Source organism: Poecilia mexicana, unplaced genomic scaffold, assembly GCF_051168715.1.
Source record: "Poecilia mexicana isolate PSO_F unplaced genomic scaffold, ASM5116871v1 scaffold_1, whole genome shotgun sequence".
NCBI classification, from domain to species: Eukaryota; Metazoa; Chordata; class Actinopteri; order Cyprinodontiformes; family Poeciliidae; genus Poecilia; species Poecilia mexicana.
The window spans coordinates 9,769,564-9,791,184 of NW_028263370.1; the positions used below are offsets into that span (position 1 = coordinate 9,769,564).

The following is a 21,621-nucleotide window of genomic DNA, read 5'->3' on the forward strand; positions in this document are numbered from 1 at the left end:
CCAGAAATAAATTGTCAAAATACTAGTGGGAACATGAAAAATAATTTACCTGTAATAACAGGCAAATTATATGTGTGTGTGTGTGTGTGTGTGTGTGTATGTATGTATATATATATATATATATATATATATATATATATATATATATATATATATATATATATATATATATATATATATATATATATTTTTTTTTTTTTTTTCAAATTGATATTCCTTTTGTCACTTTATTATCATTCATATTTCCTAACAAGCATCTTTATTAAAAATGTCATTAAAGCTAAATCTGCCAGGGGTATGAAAACATTTGGCCTTCGCTGTTGTTTGAGCTTCGTCCGGCCTTCAGCCCTTCAGCAGAGCTCCTCCACCAATAAAACTAAATGACATAAAGCTGCCATGACGTGTCATAAAAAAATAACTAAAAACTAAACAACGCTTTGTGCAAACTGAAAACAGATTTCATTGTCTTAACACCACGGGACAGTGGAAGATATACATGATAGTTGATAATCTGTCAAACAACACACTACAGCATTTAGAAGTAGGTTGTATTTATGTGACAAGCTTGCATAAATAAATTCCACCCAGTCTGGAGGCGTCGGGGGGCATCTGAACATTTTTTTCCATTCTGTAAACTCTTTGGCATCCAGTCGCACTGTCCGTCCATGTAAACAAAACTTACCAAGTCAACACTCATAAAAAACCTCGCTCATCCAGTCCTTTGGCTGTCACTGGCTTCCATTTTGCAGTGGGTTTATTGCTATTATGGCCTGTGCAGAAAGAAAGACGAGATCTCTGTTGTTAAAAATGTACTTTATGAAAGTTCTCTGGGCATATGCTGATCAGAATAACAGAAAACTATCTTATGCAGCTATTTCGCTCTGTTTGAATAGTTTTTTTTTTTCTAAGTCTTACTTGTTTCAGGTCGGGCTTTTGGCACGTCATGTGAGTGTGCGTCACTGGGGAGTGTGTGGCTGTTATCTCTGCGCTCACTCTCAGCAGCTGTCCTTGGCACTGTGGCAGAGAGGACCAGAGGCCTCTGGTTGTGGTACTTGAGGCGGTACGTTTCCGTCATGCAGTTGTCCACGTTAAAGTACGTCGTCAGGGAAACCTCTGGAGCTTGTGCCGCCTCATCCGCTCTGCTGCCCGTCAGCCTCTCCTCGCTCTCGCACGACGACTGAGTGCTCCTCTCTGGGTCCGAGCCTGACTTCGAGCTCGCGTCCGAAAAGGTTCGGAGGCCCGAAATGTCGGGCCTCCTTTTGGGGCTGACGTAGGACGAGGGAGAGAGGCGAGGGCTCGATGGGAAGGGTTCCTGAAGCATTCGGGGGCGAAACGCAGCGTGGCTCGCTTCGCCGTGGAGCGAAGAAGCCTGCAGGTTGGGTTGGAGGTGAGGCGACCCAGTGGCAGCGAGCTGAGTTTCTGCTGTCGCGCTGCTAGGCGGGTGGTATGGCAGGTCAATGTGAGGGCACGGGGAGTCAGAGGTGACAGCCTCACTGTTACTGGACAAATAAGTGCTTTCTCTGTCCTCGGATTCTGAGAGAACGAGATCGTCTGAGCTGTTCCACTCAGAGCTGCTGGTCTTTGTGATGTGTCTCGGGGTTGTGTTCTCCCCGCTGTGCCCTCGGTAGGCACTCGGCTCCTGGTGCTCACTCTGCCGGCTCTCTGAACCAGTCGAGCTCTTCTCTGAACCCTTCGCTTTTCTAGAGGTGTTAGATGTGTGTTTTGATCTCTGTCTACAAGAAAGAAAAAGCAGGTAAATACATTTTAATACAGACATGTAAATGTGTCTGTAATGCACCAGTAAATTTATATTTCTTCATCTTAAAACTAAACACACACACACACACACACACACACACACACACACACACACACACACACACACACACACACACACACACACATATGTATGTATTTTTGCGGGATTTTACATAACAGGCCATCACAAAGCCCTTCATTGCTGTGAAGTAAAAGAGAAATTAGCAAAAGTTTTGACCAAATAAAAATCTAAAATGCAATATACTATAATTACCAACACATTTTTTTCTTAAATAAAAACCTATCATTTTAAGAACACTACCTTGAACTTGGACTGCACTTTAGTTGAGAAAGTAAAACTTGATCGTGGTTCCCCTGAGGTTTAGTTGGATGTTTACCTAGAAAAAAAAGGGAGAAAAAAGGAAAAAGAAAGGAATGAAAATGTACAAGAAAAAAACATATTTGTGATTAAAATCCTCTTTCAGAGGGGTTTGTTTCATCAGAGGTACATTCTGTTCATGATCACAAGGACATGAATGAAAATGAGGATTAGTCACTGGGACGAATCTAATTTTCCTTTGAATTTTTCTCTGAATATGCAGAATTCTGAGAATAAACTCAGAGCTCCCATAAGATATAAGTGTGACCTTTGGTCTAAAATATCAAAAATATTGCAGTTTAAACATTTGAGCCTGATCCGCTTACGTAACTGTAAGATAGGCGCGCACATAGTAAATGCTGTATTCTTTATGTCCACTAGGTGGCAGCAAGCCATTCTAAGACACAATGTTCTGACCTGTCAACAGCAAGAGACACCCTGATGCTGATTTACTGCCTTTTGAAAGCACATTTTCTTAAACATATATATTTTTTTCAACTTAACCCATTAGAGGTTGATTCAAATACTGGGCATTGCTCTTGCAAGCGGCCATAACCTCTTAACGCATAAAGTCTTGATTCATTTAGATAGAGCAGGACAGTACATGCAACAGAATGCTATTTATGACAATGATCAGCGACCGTGTCCAGCTGCGCCATCTGAGCTTTTGTGGGATTATCATCAGATTAATGCCAGTGCCGGGCAGACAGGGGCCGGAGGTTAAATAACAAGTTCAGGCACAGAAATCAACCCAGATGTTCGGCGATCTTCTGTTACACAAACACAGTCAGGACTGAGTGCAGATCACACTAAAACTTACAAGTCTTAAAGAAACAGGAGCGATCATGAGGCTGTCTAAACATCACAGAAAGCAAATCATGCCTGTACATACCAGACTAAATGAACGAACGTGTTTGTTTCTTTGCTTTAAATCTTTTCCGCGAGGTTCCGCGGATGAGAAAAGGAACTCACCTTTTCCTGCCAGACATTTGCTGCTCTGCTCTACTTTAAATCAGGAGGTCTGTTTTACATCTTAAGTTGGTGGCATATTTTATTAGTTGCTTTCCTTTTTCAGCAATTTACTTTTGGCTCGAATTGATGTCTCTTAAATCTGACTAGATACCAGAGGAAAAGCTGTTTGGTTTCTGTGAACGGACCGAAAAAAAAAAGAACAAAAACCTGCCACAGAAAAAAAAAAAAAAGAATTAAACAAGCAAATGAAAGGGTAATAAATAGATCCAATGAAGGATGTTCACAGAATAAAACATGCAGGACAAACTTCTTTAAATAGTTTGGAAAAGTTACTTAAGACAATAATTTTGCTCTTTAATACCAACTAGTGTTGGAAATGTGCTGCTGCAAAACCTGATGAGTCACTTGTACTATGAGGAACTTTGAGGTGCAATCAGGTAGGCTGACACGCAGCACCCAACAGTCATCAGAGGGGTAGAAAATGGAAGGAGGTCATGGCAAAGTGATCAGTAGGATTTGACGAGGAACTGATCCAGATACTTTTGTTGTGGTTTTCCGTACTGCGTTTATAATCAGCTGGGGCTCTATAACTCAGCTCCAAACCCTTTTGAAGCAAAATAAACCTTCGGGCTTACCGTTGTGGGAAAAAGATGATGTCATACTTGACTTTGCATCGGCTTCCCTTTGATGCAGCTGACTGAAAAATAAGACGACATAAGAAAACTGAGAGTTGTCAACAATTATTCAGCACCGTTCTTTCATCACTGTGTGTGTGTGTGTGTGTGTGAATGAACACTGTTTTATATTATATTAGGATAGGTGTTAACGTGCTTAGGTCATTACTGAAACAACAGTCTGCATGGTTTTTTTCTCCAGAGGATGGAGATTCTAACTTTATCTCTAAATATAAACATTGTATTTGTTGCAAAACGACATCATTTTGTTCTTACATCATATCCTTGTTCTTTGAGTAGTGTCTGAGAGCTATTGTGTAATTTGTCAAAAAATTTGAAGTGGTTCATGTAGCAACAAATGCTGCAGTGTGAGGGACCAGGGAGAACCTCCCAGGAGTCCTGCACTCGAGTTCTTGTTAAACATGAAATGTACTGGCCCGAAACAACTTTCTTCTTGTTCTTACCACCTCATAGCCTTGAAAGCATTTCTTTCCTTTCTTGTTGAGTGAGTATATGTCTTATTACTGTAGTTTTTCTTTTTTTTTTTTACTACGTTCAGTATTGCTTTCGAACACTGAAGTTCAAATCAATGTTTCAGTGAAACTAAATCCACTGCAGAATGGCACTTTTCTCTCCTACCTTTGTAAAAGGATCTCAGGTGTTAACCTCTGATCTGGTCTGAGCCCAAACCCATCGACCCCAGGTGAGTCGGGATTGGTGGAGCCGCTGCTGAGTCGATCGCTGCTCTCGTAGCCCGACTCCGTCCTCTGAATGGTCCAGGTGTCGCTGCGCAGCAGAGTCTTGGGAACGGCCTTGAGTCGGCTTCCTCTCTGCTGGCCGGCTCTGCTCTCTGACTCCACGGAGCTGTGGCTCTCCGTCTCGTGCCGCTGCTCGTCCTCATAAATTGTCATTAAGCACTTCTGTTTGCGCTCCTCTCTAGTTCTTGCGTGTTCGCGCTCCCTGCTTGGTTCTGTGCGCGCTCTCTCCTGGGAAGAAGGCTTGCTGCACCGCGGGCTGTCCTGCTGCTGCTGCTGCTGCTGCTGCTGCCGTCGCTGCTCCAGTTCATTCAGCACCGTGTCTACATTCAGCACCTCCCTGATGGGTCTCCAAGTTGACTTTGACCTATTTTGGCTCCCGCTGCCTCCTTTTTCCCAGTGTTTGTGACTGCCCTCCTGCTCATTGCGTCCTGGGGAAACGTTGGCCTTTCTGACATGTCCCCCACTCTGTGCACTGCCCGACTGTCCGTGGGGCTCCTGAGATCCTCTGCTTTGATTCGATGACTTCTCAGAGCGCAGAGAGTTCTTTATTTTCTCTACAGGAGGCCGGGGCCCATTCTCTGGGGGGGATGAAGATCTTGTGTGTGTCATGTCTGAGGAGGGTTGACAAAGGTCATTAATAGCCCGACCGTTGCTCTGATATTCAGACTGTCCGATGCTCATTGCCTGTTTAAATGTTGCCGTCCACTGAGCCTACCTTTGTGTGGTGAAGGCTCGATTCTCCGATGTCCCCTGTCCTTTTTTGATGTTTCAACTGGTCTTTGCAGATTCTCCATGAAGGGATCCTGAAATTTGTTAGGGCTGCCAAAAGGATGTTTCACTGAAGAATACAAAAAATAAAAACATAAATTTAAGTCCTACAAACAATATATTGCATTTAAAGTAATTCTGCACAGTAGAAAATCCTGCAATGACGATAATTTTGGTAAATATTGACACAATGACATCAGTTGTGAAATATGAATTTCTTCTTCCGTCTTTCCTCATCCATGCTTCTGACACTCTGTGACCTTTGCAAAATGTTAATTGTGTCCAGTGTGAGCATCTGATGTTGCTCCATTTTACATTTGCATGTAAATGCAAGTTCATTACATGTGGAATATATTAGCCAATAGTTATGACAATATCGGTTTGTTAATACTGCACACAATGATAATGTGACGGCAATACATTTGCGATTTATATAGTCCAGCCCTAAATTTCGTTTTCATTTATTTTACTAATAAATCTTTTTACTTCCGAGACAATGTGTTAACTGGCTGCCAAGAAAAGCACAGGCTGTTTTAATTTAACTGGATTTGAGCCACAATTTTATTTTGACTTAAGTATTTTCCACAATTAATCCCTATCAGATTTCCTGCGTGGTGTAAATAAACACTCACAAAAATATTGGGGACAGAGCAAAGAAAGGAGAAAGGTTTACATCAAATGCAGGTGCAAAATATGCAATCAGAAATATTATTTGAGTTGCAATTAAGCTGTCAAAAACAGAAACTGGTATGCCACCATGATAAATATTTTCACTTGAAACTTGAGAATCAATCAAGCTAGAAGTCTGATAAAGTATAAATGTCATGCGTGAGTTGTTTATGGTTGGATTCACAATTGTCGAATAAAAAGGCCAATGCACTATTTTTTTTTTATTTGTCACTCTAGTGCTGGATTTGAACCTCAGTAGCAGCAATTTTCAGCCTCACACTTTCTTCTTGTATTGCTCTGTGAGCGCTGGATGTTCTCAACCAATATAACATTTCAACTACTTCTTTTTCCACAACCTTCAATCTGCAGTGTTTGGTCTTCCTGATGATGAACCTCTGAGGTTCACAGAACACAAATGTTTTTTACTGAAAATAATTAAAAACAATTTGACTGGTTTTATTAAACACTTGGTTACACAGTAGTGCTCTGTCACTAAAACCCAGTGAGGATTATCTTTATATTATGTTTGTTTTCAGTTTTATTTCTTTTCCTTCTTATGGTTTTTGAATTATTATGTCACAGCATTTACTACTAAAGTACTAATCAAGGTCATGGACGTCTGGCTAAAGTAATCTACCGAATCAGTCATTTTTTACTTCTCACAGCAAATCTGGAGTCCAACTTCCTGAATGCCAAAGCTACAACTAGACGAGTTAAAATGTTCAGTTGTTGGGTGCAATAACTCACACAATTTATTACACCGTCCCCAGAAACCAGAACCCCTTTGAAGTGCCAAATTAAAATATATTTTCCTTAGAAATGTAGCCACATCAGTGGGGAAAAACCTCTCTGTTTGCACAAAAAACTCCAAGGATAAGTGCTTCAGCGCCAGAATCAGGAAGGATTTGCCAAAAGACTTAATCTGATGGAGTCAGTTCCTTGTGCCCAAGGAAATGACAGACACGGCAAAGCGGTAACCTCAAATAGAGCTAAAATGACAAGCCTTATTCTAGACATCAATCTACTGTGTGCTGATATGACATCCTGGACGTTGTTTTGACAGCAGCAGCATCGTAACTTCTGGTTAAGTTAGCGTTAGTGTGTTAGCATTTAGCTCATGAAGGACAGAACCGCGTCGACAGTTTAAATTGTTTTTGCCATTTTTACCTTCTGTTGTTGACATCTTTTAATCAATTTGGGAATTAGAAGCTCCTCCCCCTTGATGTTTCAAACATTTGGGTAGTTTGACACATCTGCTATCGAACTACAAAAATGGCTGAACAGGACGGAGCGGAACGCTCTGCAGGATGTGAAAGGGCTCATTTGAATTTAAAGCGACAGCAACAAAACTGAATTGCACTTCAGAACGGGGTGAAAGAAGGCATGTGGAGCAACAACAACAAGAAATTCAGACTTAAACTTGTAAAGGAAGGATTTGAAAGCATGATCCACTTTTAGGTTCACATACTTTTGCCGGTCAGATGTAATGTGTTGACGTTTGTCTTTAATAAACTGATTAATCACAGTTTATAAAAGAAAAACTGTGATTGTTGTTTTATAAAAAACAAAACAAACAAAAAAAAAACATATAAAACCCAACAAAATAAGGAACATGATTATGTAGTTTCAACATAAATTTTAAACTCAATTAGTTTCATGACAGTAAAGTCTTATGAAAGTGTGCCACTCCTGTGAGAGAATTTGTCAGTCGTGACAAATATAGAAGTAGCTCAAACAGTTTTTCAGTTTTATAGATCACACATCCCATCTCCCATCCCTTCCGTCCGTCTGCAAATAGGAAACAAAACAGTCTTAGAAAAGAACAGATGCTGCATCATTAACTTTGATAAAACACACCTCCGCTGCCTCGGCTGCCAAGCCCGCGGTGTGTTTCCTCCGCCTGGCAAGCAGGTCACGAAGGGAAGCAGCGACAACATGAACTGCGAGCATCTGCCTTCAGATGAGCGTGTTACATCTAACAGCTGCTGTCTTTCACTTTCACATCTCACCTCCTCCTAATTAAATCATTTTCTCTGACGCCGTTTACAGCTGCGTCTATTTTTACTCAGCCAATATTGCAACTTTCAAAAGACCCTTGATCAGAGTGTCCAAAAAAATAAAAACACATTACACGATGATAATTTGAGAACAGATGAATCCCAACCATTAGTGGGAAGTGGCAGAATCACTTCTGTACCTAAAGCTTCTGTCAAAGATGTAATAGGGAAAACTACGTGTGTTACTGTTACATGCTAACACTGATGGAAATTCCCATCTGATTATGTAGCCTGATGCCGATATTTAGGAAGTTCCCTAGAAAAGTCATTTTGGACTCAGATCTAGTTTTGTATGCCTAACAACTGCCAAGTAATTAACTAATGCACATGTGCATCATGGTTCCTTACTGCAGAGCCCTAATTATGCAAGAACTCCAGTATGAGCCAGTCAGACCAATTCATTTGTAATAATGGACAAAAGAGCAAATTAAAGAAACAAAGCAATGTAAACTTTAGCAGAATTCGATCAATTTAAGAAAATAATTGTGATTAACAGCATACAGAGAGCCAGACAATGTTTTTATTTCCTGTGAAAAACCCACAATCAGTTACTGACTCACCCTGACTGTCACCAAAGTAAGAATCCTTCCCCATGCCAAAATATCCGGGCAACACATAAAAGCGAAGCAATCCAAGAGAGAACACCCCCCACCACCTCCTAAAAAAAAATAAGCAAGCTGATAAATAATGGAGGCAAATGTTTGAAACATCAAGGGGAGGAGTAAGAGCAACGATGCGTTTGGCCACAGGAATGGGGATTAGGGGCTAGGCGTGGGTGGTAATCTGCGTGCAACAGAGACATCATCCTCATGCAAGGTCTGGGCCATCAGATATGGATAGAAAGTCTTTCTCTGGGAGCTTTATGCCACAATCCCGACCATTACTGTGGCAGAATCACTTCTGTATTTGATGCAGAATCAGTTCAAAGGAATATTTCCTCAGTGGCACTTCAATGTCTGATTTGGTGTCGGTGTTCTAAAAAAAACAAACAAAGAGAAATTTACCTCCTTGTTCTCATTAATGATGTCTGGAAAGATCAGTGTACAGAAAGACACTCTGCACACAGAGTGCTTCATGTCATCAATTTTAGTGGTAGCTTATGTGTCAACATTGGATGGTGAAAGATTAGAATATGTTGAAAAGCAGCCAAAGCAGGGAGATCACAAGATTGTCCATGAGGGATGTTCTAGGCAACACAGTTCTATGCTCTTGCACAGTAAACCTTTCATGGTCACTGATTTTAATTACTGCAGTAATAGTAGTATATCATTATCATAGTAAGTTGGAAACAAAATTAGGTAACACTTTATTTGAAGGTGGGTGAATAAGACTGTCATGACACTGTCATAAACATGACATAACACCTGTCGTGAACATGAAAAAGCCTTCATGAATATTTATGACTGTTGTCATAAAGTGTAATTCGGTAAATTATGACACTTTTAATACAAAGTTGACATTATTCAAAATGTCTTTGTTATGGCAACTTCACATTAACCAAGAAATCATTACTGATATAAATTTGTTATAAAAGTATTAATGATTGCACTTTAAAAATTAGGTAACTTTATGTTATTAAAGGTAAAGTTTAAACAGTAATGATTTCTTGGTTAATGTCAAGTTGTCATAACAAAGACATTTTGAATAATGACAACTTTGTATTAAAAGTGTCATAATTTACCGAATGACGCTTTATGACAACAGTCTTAAATATTCATGAAGGCTTATTCATGAACATGACAGGTGTTATGTCATGTTTATGACAGTGTCATGACAGTCTTATTCAACCCCCTTCAAATAAAGTGTTACCCAAAATTACTATTAAAACTTGTGATTGGGCGTTAAAAATTTTTGTTTCTTTTTTCATTAAATGCATCGTCTCTGATGTGTCATGACAGACATGAGCAGAAGGCAGTAAAAGTAAGACAGGAATATTTAAACCGTCAAAGATCACCAAGGGCAACATGTACCTTAACTCTGAATTATACAGCTGCACAATACATGCACAGAGGACGTGTGTATCCCATCTCAAGCTCCTACTGCCTGCCTGCTATTAGAAATAAGTAAATGTTTAGTTGGATATTTGTCCTCTTTCGAACATTAGCTAATTTCAATAAGCCGATGAATACATCATAAATAGAAATTATCATATAAAATAATATTAGACTAATTTAATCCATTTGCATTCATGATTTTAGTTACAGCAGATCCTTTCTTTTTGTTATGCTACTTTTTAACTATTGTAATATTAAGAAACAATGGTAATTAGAATGTCATATCAAGTTGATGTGGTTTTGGGATGATGGTTGAATTTACTCTAAAACTGATGAGTGGCTTTAAATTGTCATAAATCCTTCTAAAACTGAAGATACCAAAAATCAAGAATGTGACTCTTTTTGAATTTTTGAGTTTCTATTGACTTCACTGGATTAAAAACTATCAAAATGTGCAAATATACACAAAAAAGTCTCAGGACAAATCAGTGATGGTAAATACATATATACCATTCAGCTATAGAAAGAACAAAAAGTATATGTTTTAAGTGTCTTTGTCAGTCATGCTAGCAAATGGAAGACTTTCTTACTGGTCAGATCTCCATTTACTTGGGCTTTGTAATGAGGACACATAGTGGTTTGTCGTGGTGCATCTTCATTAGAAACTGGACTCCCCTCAGGATTGGTGTAAAATAAAAGAAGAGGTTGGAAATGCCCCCTGATACATTTTGAAGCAACATCCTTCCATTTGGACCCAATCTAGTAAACAAGAAAAAAAAACTTAGAAAAGAGAATGGATGTAATGGATTGTCATAACAAAAGATTGAAAAGGCTTAATGGCAGACATGCTAACCTCCTTTACAGTGGCATCGTCAAAAAACATCCATTTTGAAGATTTGGTGTGATAGGCGAAAGCTGAGTAATGTTTGCTGGAGAAACAGATCATCCCCACCAGATGTAGCTCGCTGCGTTTGGCGTTTTCATCAGTCACTCGGTTGAAAAGCTGAAAGACGGTACATTTGATCACTCCCAGCCAGACGTTAAATCCACTGAGGTTCAAGTTTCTGTTTGTTTGTATGCAAAATGACAGATATTGATCTCTCATCCGAAAAACTGTTACGTTCCCACATACTAGGATCAACGATGTTTTGCTGTTTTGTGAAACTAACATTCATATCTTGAACTCAAACTTGTTATATTTCGTTTACAAGCACTGAATCGTGGGAGGTGGCTTTTTCAGCTCTTACCCCGCACAAGTTTAAACGTGGACCAAGAGACCTGATAACATCGTCCGTGAGATCAGACTGCTCTGCGTCCCACACAAATCCAATAGTGACGATCTCCGGACAGTTCATGAGGACACGACGGATTTTGATGCTCTGACCACAGTCACTCTGCAAAACATTGGACAACAAATGTTTTGTTATCCACAGTAACATTAATGTATCGACAGGGGAGAAAAAAATCAGCTCATAAACACTGGATTCACAAATAAGAAGTGATTTTTTTTATTTCAAATAATGCTGAAAGCATAAATTTTACATACACAGTTTGAAAAGAGTTGAAAACAGCTAGCTTTTGTTTTTTTTGTGTCAGCTTTAGTGCTTTGATATTGCTAGTCAGGTGAAATGATTGGTATCTGTCTGACTACTTGTTAGCATTACTGTACAACAAGCACATGTAAGACAACTTTTTTACTTCTGGAACTATTGCAGATGACGTCGCAGGATCTCACTTTAAAACATATGAACTAACCCTATAAAACACTCAAACAACCGCTTTGTCATCGGGATGTCCACTTTGATTAAGTAGTAGTCAAAAACAAAAACACAGCAGTCTATTTACTGTGAGTTTCTAAGCTGCATGCATACTTGAATCATCAAACAATCGATCCACTGCTGACAACAGCAGCAGTGTCGCTATTTCCTGCAGGCCAGTTCTAAGTTATGCTGCGCTGTCCAGCCTCCACCTCCAAGCAAGCCCACCGTATTCCATGCATTGTCACTCCGACAGCTCAGGACGTTGGCTTCCCCCTCAGTTGGTCATGCAGTTTCTAATCACTAGTTATCTGATTCCTTAGAAGATATTTAAAGGTAATCTCCCAGGTGAAACCCACAAATAAAAAACTGAAGGACATTATTGAAACAGTATGTAATTTATAGATTTACAACTTAATGTCTGCTCCATTGACGTGAAATCAAATACATATTTGAAAACTGTATTTCTGCCTTTTCTATCTCGGAGGATAGAAAAGGCAGAAAAGAATAGGCAAACTCATTTCATTAGAAGCGGACTGCACCTGAAGAAGATTCAGGAAGATTCGTGGGAACAGAGCAGTAAGCTTCACTAAGCTAATACGAGCTGAAAGGGAAGCAAAGGGAGGAAATTCAGATGAGAGAAAAACAAGGATAAGCCTTAACACTATTTCTACCCTTACTCTAGTTTTGCACTGTCTCCTTTCAGTCCTTGAGTTGCACTAAGGTGGAAAACACTGACAGTACTCTGCACCACTGGAAGAATCATCTCTGAGTTTCCCTTATGTTGCCACGAAACTGTGAAACGGATAATCTAACTATTAATATTTAGCTTTCATTAATGTTTTAATTCAGTTGGATGTCTGACGCAACATCTAAAAATACAAACATACGGAGCGGCCTCACATTAAAGCATGCAGTCATAATCAATAAGTTAGAATCTCTGGTCTGAGGAGACTAATTAGTCAGATTAAAAGTACGTTTTCGAAATAACCTTTCACCAAGTTTTTAACATACTTTTCATTAAGCCCAGATTTCTCCATAAAATGTTTTTTTGTTTTTTTTTTGTTGGTCTGATGTAACATTCTAATTTTAAATGCAGTGTCTTCATTAGCTCTAAGCAAAATAGAAGGAAGAAATTAATGTGTTTCGTTTAGTGAATCAAGTTACTGAAATAAATCATTTTTTTTAATAAGATCATAAATTATTGAAGAGGTCAGTATAATATGAGCTTGACGAAAAAAATGTCTAATACCTGCTCAAGGATTGTTATCTTCAAAAATACTTTTCATCAGACAAACCAGCCTCGTCTGAACATATTCTAATTTAATAAATATGACTGTAAACATGTTTTCCCAAAAAGTCAAAAAAAAAAAAAAGAAAAGAGCATAACATACAGGGCAGCTTCGGAGGTCACCAGTGCTGTTTGCCGCCTGCAGCAGTTCCCCAAACATGTCTGACCTGAGACGCTCGTTCTTCCCCAGTGTCCGGTCAACCTGTTGACTGAGCACAGAGATGCACAGTATTTCTATAGATTATAGTCTGTTTGCGGTTAATTCTATATTCTATATTTCTATTTTTTTAAATTTATAGATAGGCTGTAAAAACTGTTGGAAAAGGTTAAATAAACTCACATTCTATAAATAAACACGGTAAAAGAGACATTTAGTATGAAAAAACTATAGTTTTCTTAAACTACAAAATGTCATTTTCCTAACTGAGAAACTGTGTTTCTTTACACTCTCCATAGGTGTGTGTATTTCTCTGATTTTATTTGCAATAACAGTGCTCTCAGTAGGCATAAGAAGGGTTTCATGAATCAAGTTATGTCTATTTTTGTAAAAATGTAATGGCTTGAAAATTACAGTAGTTTTATTTTATACTGTTACGACAGCTGAAAATAATTTTGGTGGGATAAAAAAAGAAAATGTCGTAGTAGCCGGAGTTTAAAATATAAAGTAACACAGTGCTGCTGAGCACTGCTGGTTAGTTGGCTGTAATAAGGAGCCTGCCGTTTTCCCCTTTTAAACATGGAAGTAATGTAGTAATAATATACATATTAATGAGTCTATTAATCAACCTTTATTTGCTTTCTACTGGTTAAAACATGAAAATGTTTGAATATATGTTACTGTACTCACCACAAAGCCGTGGTCGATACATAATGAACAAACTCTGTGAACGGGTGTGGATCCGAAGATGCACCACAACAACGGCACACAAACTGTGAAACACAGCATGTCGCTATATTAAATTACATAAAAGATTTAGAGACTAATTTTACATTTAGTAACAATATCCGTATTTTCTACACAGCATTTGGTTCACTCAAAGCAGAATTCAGTACAATACAGGAGTTCATGTTGTTACTGACTTTACTTACCTGTTCGTAAAGCATCATAGCGAATTTCTGATGGGTGATGCAGGATTTGGATGAGCACGCGTCGGTTGGTGTGTCTGAAACTATGTGCAAGTGAATTCGCTCCAGGATGTTCTCCTGTTTGTGCGAAACAGGAGCAGATTAAAAAGATACCAGTCAAATTTCTGCAAACACAAATCCAATACACAAGGTAAAAAATAAAGCTAAATTATTTTTGTGTCCTACGCCCAACGTTTAGATATAAAGTGAAATACCAAAGAGAATTTTAGTATTTTATGAAACACAAATAGGGAGAAAGGTCCTTGAAATATTATTTTGAACAAAAGCCAAAGTGGCACCATACAAAGCACTCGGCAGCGTCGTCCATCAGCCCAAGTTGGAAGCGCTGCTCGTTCTTAAAGGTTTCAGCGAGGGCGTTTCGCAGGCTGTCGGAGGGCAGGACTCGCTCTCTGCTCTGCTGGAACTGGTTGAATATACTCTGAAAGAGGTTTTTTTTTTTTTTTTTTTTTTTTGTGAGAAATATTTATGTATCTGAGATAAATAAAACAATAATATATGTAAAACCCTTAGCTAACTCAAAGTTTTTCTATCTCGATTTTTTAAGTAACCTTACCTTTAATGCACAGAAAATACAGGCATCACCGAGACAAAAGTGCCCAGAAAGCTGCCTCAAGCTCCTCCTGAAGATGTCCAGCTGCCAAAGGACCTGTGGAGGTTCAAAATTAGATCGATGATGGGAAATAAAAAATATTTCATTCAAAAACCTGAAAGCACTGCTACAATACAGATTAGTCACACAAGTTTCTGACTGGACGTCGGGTTTGTTAATTGACTATTTCTAGAAATTGCAAGGGAATTGTTTGGAATAGTCCTGACCACAACTCCACTGCACATTTGCGGGCTCTAACTGACCAACACAACCACATTGACGGATAAAGGAATACGATGCCATCCCACAGCAGTGTCTGACCACGCTAGCAATCATGTTTTTTCATATGTTCTATTCTTTGTCCATTTGGATTTAAATTCCTGACATCGGTGTTTTTCCTTTCCGCTTGGTTTGTAATTTTTTTGTATTTTTTTTTTATCATTCTTAGTTCAGCTCCTTAAAAAAATCTTTAAAAAATCTGTTGTTTTGAACCCAAACTCTTGCAGGCATTACAAACTGACTTCAGTGATTTCTGAACTGCTATTCATAGGTTCATTTGATAGAGTTAACTATGTTTGTCTCTAGCTTGACTGCTTGGCAACCCCGGCTGATGAAGCCGGAGCTGAGCTGATTCTAGACACTGGCCAATCGATTGGTGTGTCTCAGCTTTTTGTGTAGCGAACAAAGCCTGCGAGTTAAGCCAAACCCACACAACTCTAACACAAAACACAGCAGCTCACTCAGCTGCTAGCGATTTTTAGGCCAATTACCTCTGAATTGCTGGTGTGTGCGGAATTCAGCAGCAAGTCAGACTCGTCGTTAAAACAATATTAAAAAAAAATAAAATAAAAATAGTGGTAAACTCACTCCATGTGGGAGTTAAAAAAAATAATAATAATAATAAATGCTGATTCTCACCTGAACAGCGCTGTTGAGGAAGCAGCTGTTCTGGCCAGGCTCGTTCAGCAGACCTTTAGTTAGCGCGAGGGACACCATGCTCCCAGGTTGGTAGGACTTCTTCAGGCCTCCTCCGGTTTTTTTGAACTTCTTCACCCATGCCATGGAGTTAGAACCTGCAGCTGAAGAAAAAACTCTGCTTGCATCCTTTGTAGTGAGGTACAAAGAAACAGTTTGTGCTGTATCCAACAGCGTTCTCATCCTGGAAGGATGACACCCACTGATTGTGCACGCATTCTGTAAAGCAAGGGCTTTCATTGCTGTGACATGAACAGACAATTGATTCGTGACATGACAGGGGCCTTAGACGATTAATCCGGTTCATCTTCAACACAGTTCATTATGTCAGTAACATGAATCACCAGTCTGGTGGTCTGTGAGAGAGGAATCCCTGCCACCAACCTTCTCCAGAATTGGCAGGAGACTTGCTGCAGCCGGACATGCTGGAACATGGGAGCTGGTTGTTGGGTGTGGCCACTGACTCCGTCCATTTCACCCCCACGCACCTCCACGGCGGTTCGTGGAAAGCATGTCCAGGATCAGCCACAGGGCAGGCTAAGACACGTGCTACTGGGCATTGAACAGCAGCTGGAGGAGAGGGAGAGCTGGGCTGCATTTAAACGAATTTTAAACCCTAAGACAGCCATACATTTGGGAAGAAAATGCATACTAATAGGTTTATATACATCATGCACTAATAATTTCTTATCTTCATTCACAGACAATGCACGGATCTTGCTCAAATTTCTGTTTTCAAACTTTAAAGAAATGCAAGTCTGCTCACAAATAGGCTCTGGTTCCTTTTAGCAACATCTGTTTGTGCTCACATTCAATGACTTGTTCAACATTTGTCTGCTACTGTTTGAGTCATGCAGCTTGCTCTTAATCTTCCTCTTTTAAGATAAAAACTGCATTCTGATATCTGAACACCCTAAAAGCATATTATTTTATCACCGCGTTCTTTGAGGATGATTCTTTTGATCGTGAAATTACGTCTGAGGATGTAAAGTGTGCCCTAAACTGGAAAATGTATGTTCTTTTATTATTTTTATATTATTTTTGTTTTTTAAAAAAAAGTATTATATTTTTTTGAAATCTTGCATTGCTTTGCTTGAGAGATTGTTTTAGGGTAAGATTGTTGTTTCACACAGGAATATCATTGGTGACGCCCCAAGACCATGTAATCTAGATTTACCCTAAATTAAGATGCTAAGAGAGTAATATTTTGCATGATATTAACTGCTTGTAAGACTTTAAATCAACCTCAAATGGATGGTCCATTCTTATTTAGAAGTTGAAATTGCCATGCTTCTAGTTGTGGAGCTGAACAGAGCAGTGGGAATTTCAAGTGGGGAAGTCTGAGGTTTCTCACCAACTCCCAACCTCAAAATCCAAGATGGCTGCACTGCATATAAAATGCAGTTTAATTGTTCTCCTAATGATTTTTATTTCACTCAGTCTTTCATATTCTCAGTACTGTTTAACCATCTTTAGTTAAAGGTGTGGCCAACATTTGGATATTTTCAGATAAACACACTATTATTAGCTCACATTGCTAACAGTCAGAAACTTGGTCAGTAGTTAATAATAATCTAGTAAATCCCTCTGCATTTTGAACTTGGGATCGGAGCAGAGTTAAGTTGGGTTTGATGTCATTCCTCAATTGAAATTGTGACTTCAGAAACAAAATACAACGCAGTTTAACTAGCCATTTGCACACATTTCTTTTTAATGGCTTCATTTCATACCAGACATTCTTGAAATATGTTTTTCTCAGCTTCTCAAGAATTGTTTTGATAAAGGAAAGATCAATGTGGGTAACATATCTTACTGTCTACGAAACCTCATTGTTTCTACATCACTTTGTGTTTATTGTACAGATATTTGATACAAAATAATCTCTGGTATTCAGAGTACCACTAGAGGGAGCCTCCAGTGGTCTAGTGTGCCACACAAAAAACAACTGGGATATTTATTAACCCAAATTCCTGGTTTATGTAATTGGGACTGTGTTGGATTAGTAGAAAAAGCTACAAGAAGGCACATCATTAACTACAGACCCCCACTGTGAGAAATGCAACAACTTGATTCAACAGAATCAAATAATAAGCACAAATATGACAAAATAATATTGTATAATAATCTTGAAGTCAGTGTATTATTCTTAGGACATTAGTTCACAGTGAAAAACAAGGTTGTTCATATAAAATTACATTAGCCTTTAACATGCAACAGTAAACTTCACTTGTATACCAGATTTTAGTAAACAAGGTATCATAATGAATATTTTACTAATTTTTTCCACGTAAAGTTTTACTTTTTTTCCTACATGTTTCAAATATTTATCCTTAAGCTAATTCATATTTAAACCACTTATATATATATTTTTTTATTTTTATTTTTTATTTTGGACTTCACATCTGCAGTCAATTAACGTGGGTCTAGTAAGGAGGAAAAATAATTCAAATGCTTTATATATTTTCTGAGATGCTAATTTGTATCTTTTACCAGAAACCACGGTCTACAGAGAGGCTACACATGTTTAAAACAATATACCCATACATAAAGGTATCAGTCAGGAGAAGAATACAACAAAATTCAACATGTTATGTATTTACAATGGCTAAGTGAAGATAGTAATCAGTAACTGCAGGAAACATGCCAAGTAACATGTCATGGTCTTAAGAATCTGATTTGTGAGCATCAGTGAGTCCAAGAATGCATTCAAGTGAACAAAAGATCTGCTTCAGTTGAAACAGTTACAAAATGATAGAAATGGAGGTCACCTAAAGATGATTGTGTATAAGAGATGTCCTCACAAACTGATAGGAGGAAAGGCAGGTGGGTGGGATTCTGATAAAGTCCAACTGAAGAACACTGAATATATATTGTTTCAAATGGTGGTTTAACAAAACTACCATTTGACAACCTTAGTTGAAGGTTGTTGCAATGAAAATAAGGCAATGCAAACTAACGCAAAAAGGACATTGCAGCATTTTAATTCCCCTCCCCGACATATATGTTTGTTTTTTCTGTTGAATTGTGTAATATTTATGTCACATTTACTGTAGTTTCTGTTTTCACGTCACAAAGACCTGTACTTAGCACCATAGCACTATGGTCAATGCTCATATGTTGCCCTAAGTCTCCAAATAAAGTTTGTTGTCTTGCAATTTCATTTTTGCACTACTGTTTTAGTTGTATTATTTCTGAAATTCAATTAACTTAATCAAAGGATGCCCTGACCTGAGGAGGACAAAAAACAAATATTTTATATGGTTTTATGAGTTTTGTTTTTTAATTTTAATAGTTGATAAATTTTTATTTTATTTTATTTTATTTTTTTTTTGGAGGGGGGGGGAGGGTTCTGTCTTAGTTTTTTTTTTTTTTTCCCGAATCCTTTTTAATAAAGAAATAAGCTAAAATTAAAATATTTTTATTTAACTTTTTTTTTTTCCATCTCACTCTCAGTACTATAATTAAAGATAATTGACTTTGTTGGGGTGGTTAAAAACCACTATATGAGACTTATAATTTGTGTTGAATTGATACTTACATTATCCAGGACTAGGTTGGTTTTAACTCAACAGTTTTTATAGTGCAAGATTAGAATAAATGGCTGGATTAATAAAGGAAAGTTACTTGACAAACTTCAAATTACATAAGTATGATCAAATATAAACATGTAGCTCAACAAAGCTGCACAAAATAAGATTAACCTATACTGAATATAATTTAATCAAAGCTGTTTTATTATTATATTTTTGTGTACCAATGTGTCCACCAGAAAGTCAAATGGTTTAGTATTACTTTACGTGTTAAGCACCTACCATGTGACGCTTTTAAAGGCCTAAAATGTTTCCGATAATCGAGCATCTTTGCTTTCTGGTTCAAGCAGGGGGCATGTATACTTTATTGAACGAGATTTAATGATCGGATCCTGTAATTCTCTGCTTTTTAAGCTCATAAAAGCTTCAACCAGCGCGCTGCCACTGTAGGATTCTTACTCCTAGTGTTAGAACAGCCCTTCTACACTCTCCAGCTCCTGCTCAGCTACACCGCCAGAAATAAATATGCCGCAACTTGCATTTCTGCCTCCAGTAAGGCAACCAAACGCCGCTGCGCTCACCTCCAACAGCGGCGGTCGGGTCTCTTCCACTGAAGTCTGCAGGGCGCTCCAGCTGTCAACGCGCCAAATCCCGCGACTTTTTCCCGGAATGCTGATAACGAACCCGGGCAGGAATCACTGCAGATGTGAGATCCGGGGAACATGTAGCGGTACTACCGTGCAGCATTCCCAACTCCTCCTTCCCCAGCCTCGGTGTGGTACCGACCGTGTAGGAAACGAAATTTCTCTCCCTCCTTTTTTTTTTTTTTTTTTTTTTTTCTGAAAATGCTGTACCGATGCTTGGCCTGTGCCAGAATGTCCGACGCGGATTAGTGATGTTTTGAAATTTTGAGAGGTCAAACTCCGCCCCTAGTGTAGCCTCAAGTGCACTGCCGCTCCATTGCAATCCTCAGTCCCTGCATGGAAAACTGTGTGCCGGAGGAAGGTCAGACTTCCAACTTGTCATGATGGTGATGAGAGAAGACATCACATGACCGCACTGGTTTCATAATCATGCAGTACTGTGGGGACTAACCCCTTCCTGTTTGGTGGAGATGTTCTCAGTGAAACGTCAAATCAACATTCAAATTTTAAGGGAAAAACTGAAGTGAACAAATGAGAGCAATAAATTTGCTTTTTTTTTTATTTATATCACAAGGTATATAAAGTGCGATAGACACTGATCTGTTATCACAATTTTCTATTGAGCTTTTGAAATTTGTAACTGTGCACTGTCGATATCTGAGGGACTCTGATGCTGCAGTAAGCAAGACAGGGTATTGCAAAAAAAAAAAAGGAAAAAAAATGGGGCAGATGGAGAGCCTGGCAGGGAAAGGCTGCAGAGCTTCGCAGGTTATAAGTGGAGACAGGAGGACTAAAAGAAGCTGATGCAAGCTGCAGTCAGCAATAGTCCCGCTGAACTGTGTGTCTTATTCTAACAGATTTTGGTGCTTCTCCCTAAAATACAAAGATACAGAAAGGTTTTAAAAAGTGATGCCCAGATAAACACACAAAAATATTGCACACGTCTTCCAATCTTTAAACGGACAGAAACGTTTCTGGTTGTTTTTTGTTCTCTCGCAGTCGTTGCCACTGTTGAAATTGACTTGGACTCTGAGATAGTTTACATAAAATGTATATGTGGGGACCATTTCTTCCATTAAAGTTTAACTCTTAATATAATTAAATGTGAAACTCTAATGTTTTGTATCTTTTGCACATTTGCATATGTGGGGATAAGAAAGAGCTGCAAAAAATCTGAATCAAAGTCATTTTGGCAAAAACTAAGATCAAATGAGTTGACCTGAGTTTATCACTTAGTTAATAACAAAATAATGGGATGTGAGAACTAAAATCAATCATGAATCAATATCAGGTAAATTTGTTGATGCCCTCGTTGGGTTTTATGTAAACTATCTCAGAGTCCAAATCAATTTCAACAGTGGCAGCGACTGCAAGAGAACAAAAAGCAACCAGAAACGTTTCTGTTCGTTTAAAGATTGGAAGACATGCGCAATATTTTCTTTCCCACTAAAACATTTATGTGAAAGAGACAAGGATGTGCAATCCGTAGGGAGGAATGGGGTGTGAAAAAAAACACAAAGAATTTGCTGGCTTATTTTAGTGACACTGCATATTTTTTAACGTCAAATGTGTTAGTGCTATAAACCTTGAAACCTCCCTCGGGACACATAAAGAGACGTTTTTGTATTATTTATAAAGTATGTCTGCAGAGGGGGAAAAA

General features: G+C 38.5%; 1 protein-coding gene across 2 annotated transcripts; it reads right to left on the bottom strand.

Moving 5' to 3' along the window:
* Positions 1 to 114: 114 nt before the first annotated feature.
* On the bottom strand, positions 115 to 20,949 carry usp53b (ubiquitin specific peptidase 53b). Of its 2 annotated transcripts, XM_014989543.2 has the most exons (17): positions 19,899 to 20,949; positions 16,172 to 16,357; positions 15,731 to 15,891; positions 14,777 to 14,869; positions 14,507 to 14,641; positions 14,167 to 14,280; positions 13,925 to 14,007; positions 13,181 to 13,286; positions 11,277 to 11,423; positions 10,883 to 11,032; positions 10,620 to 10,788; positions 5,257 to 5,379; positions 4,423 to 5,152; positions 3,745 to 3,806; positions 2,081 to 2,156; positions 916 to 1,733; positions 116 to 770 (listed from the first exon to the last, which is right to left on the bottom strand). In XM_014989543.2, the coding sequence occupies exons 2-17, from the start codon at positions 16,209 to 16,211 to the stop codon at positions 694 to 696; spliced, it is 3,084 nt and encodes a 1,027-aa protein (XP_014845029.2). In that variant the 5' UTR covers positions 16,212 to 16,357; positions 19,899 to 20,949; the 3' UTR covers positions 116 to 693. The 2 variants fall into 2 exon arrangements, with proteins under 2 accessions (XP_087860307.1, XP_014845029.2); XM_088004181.1 differs by having other exon boundaries at positions 115 to 770; positions 15,731 to 16,357.
* Positions 20,950 to 21,621: the final 672 nt, after the last annotated feature.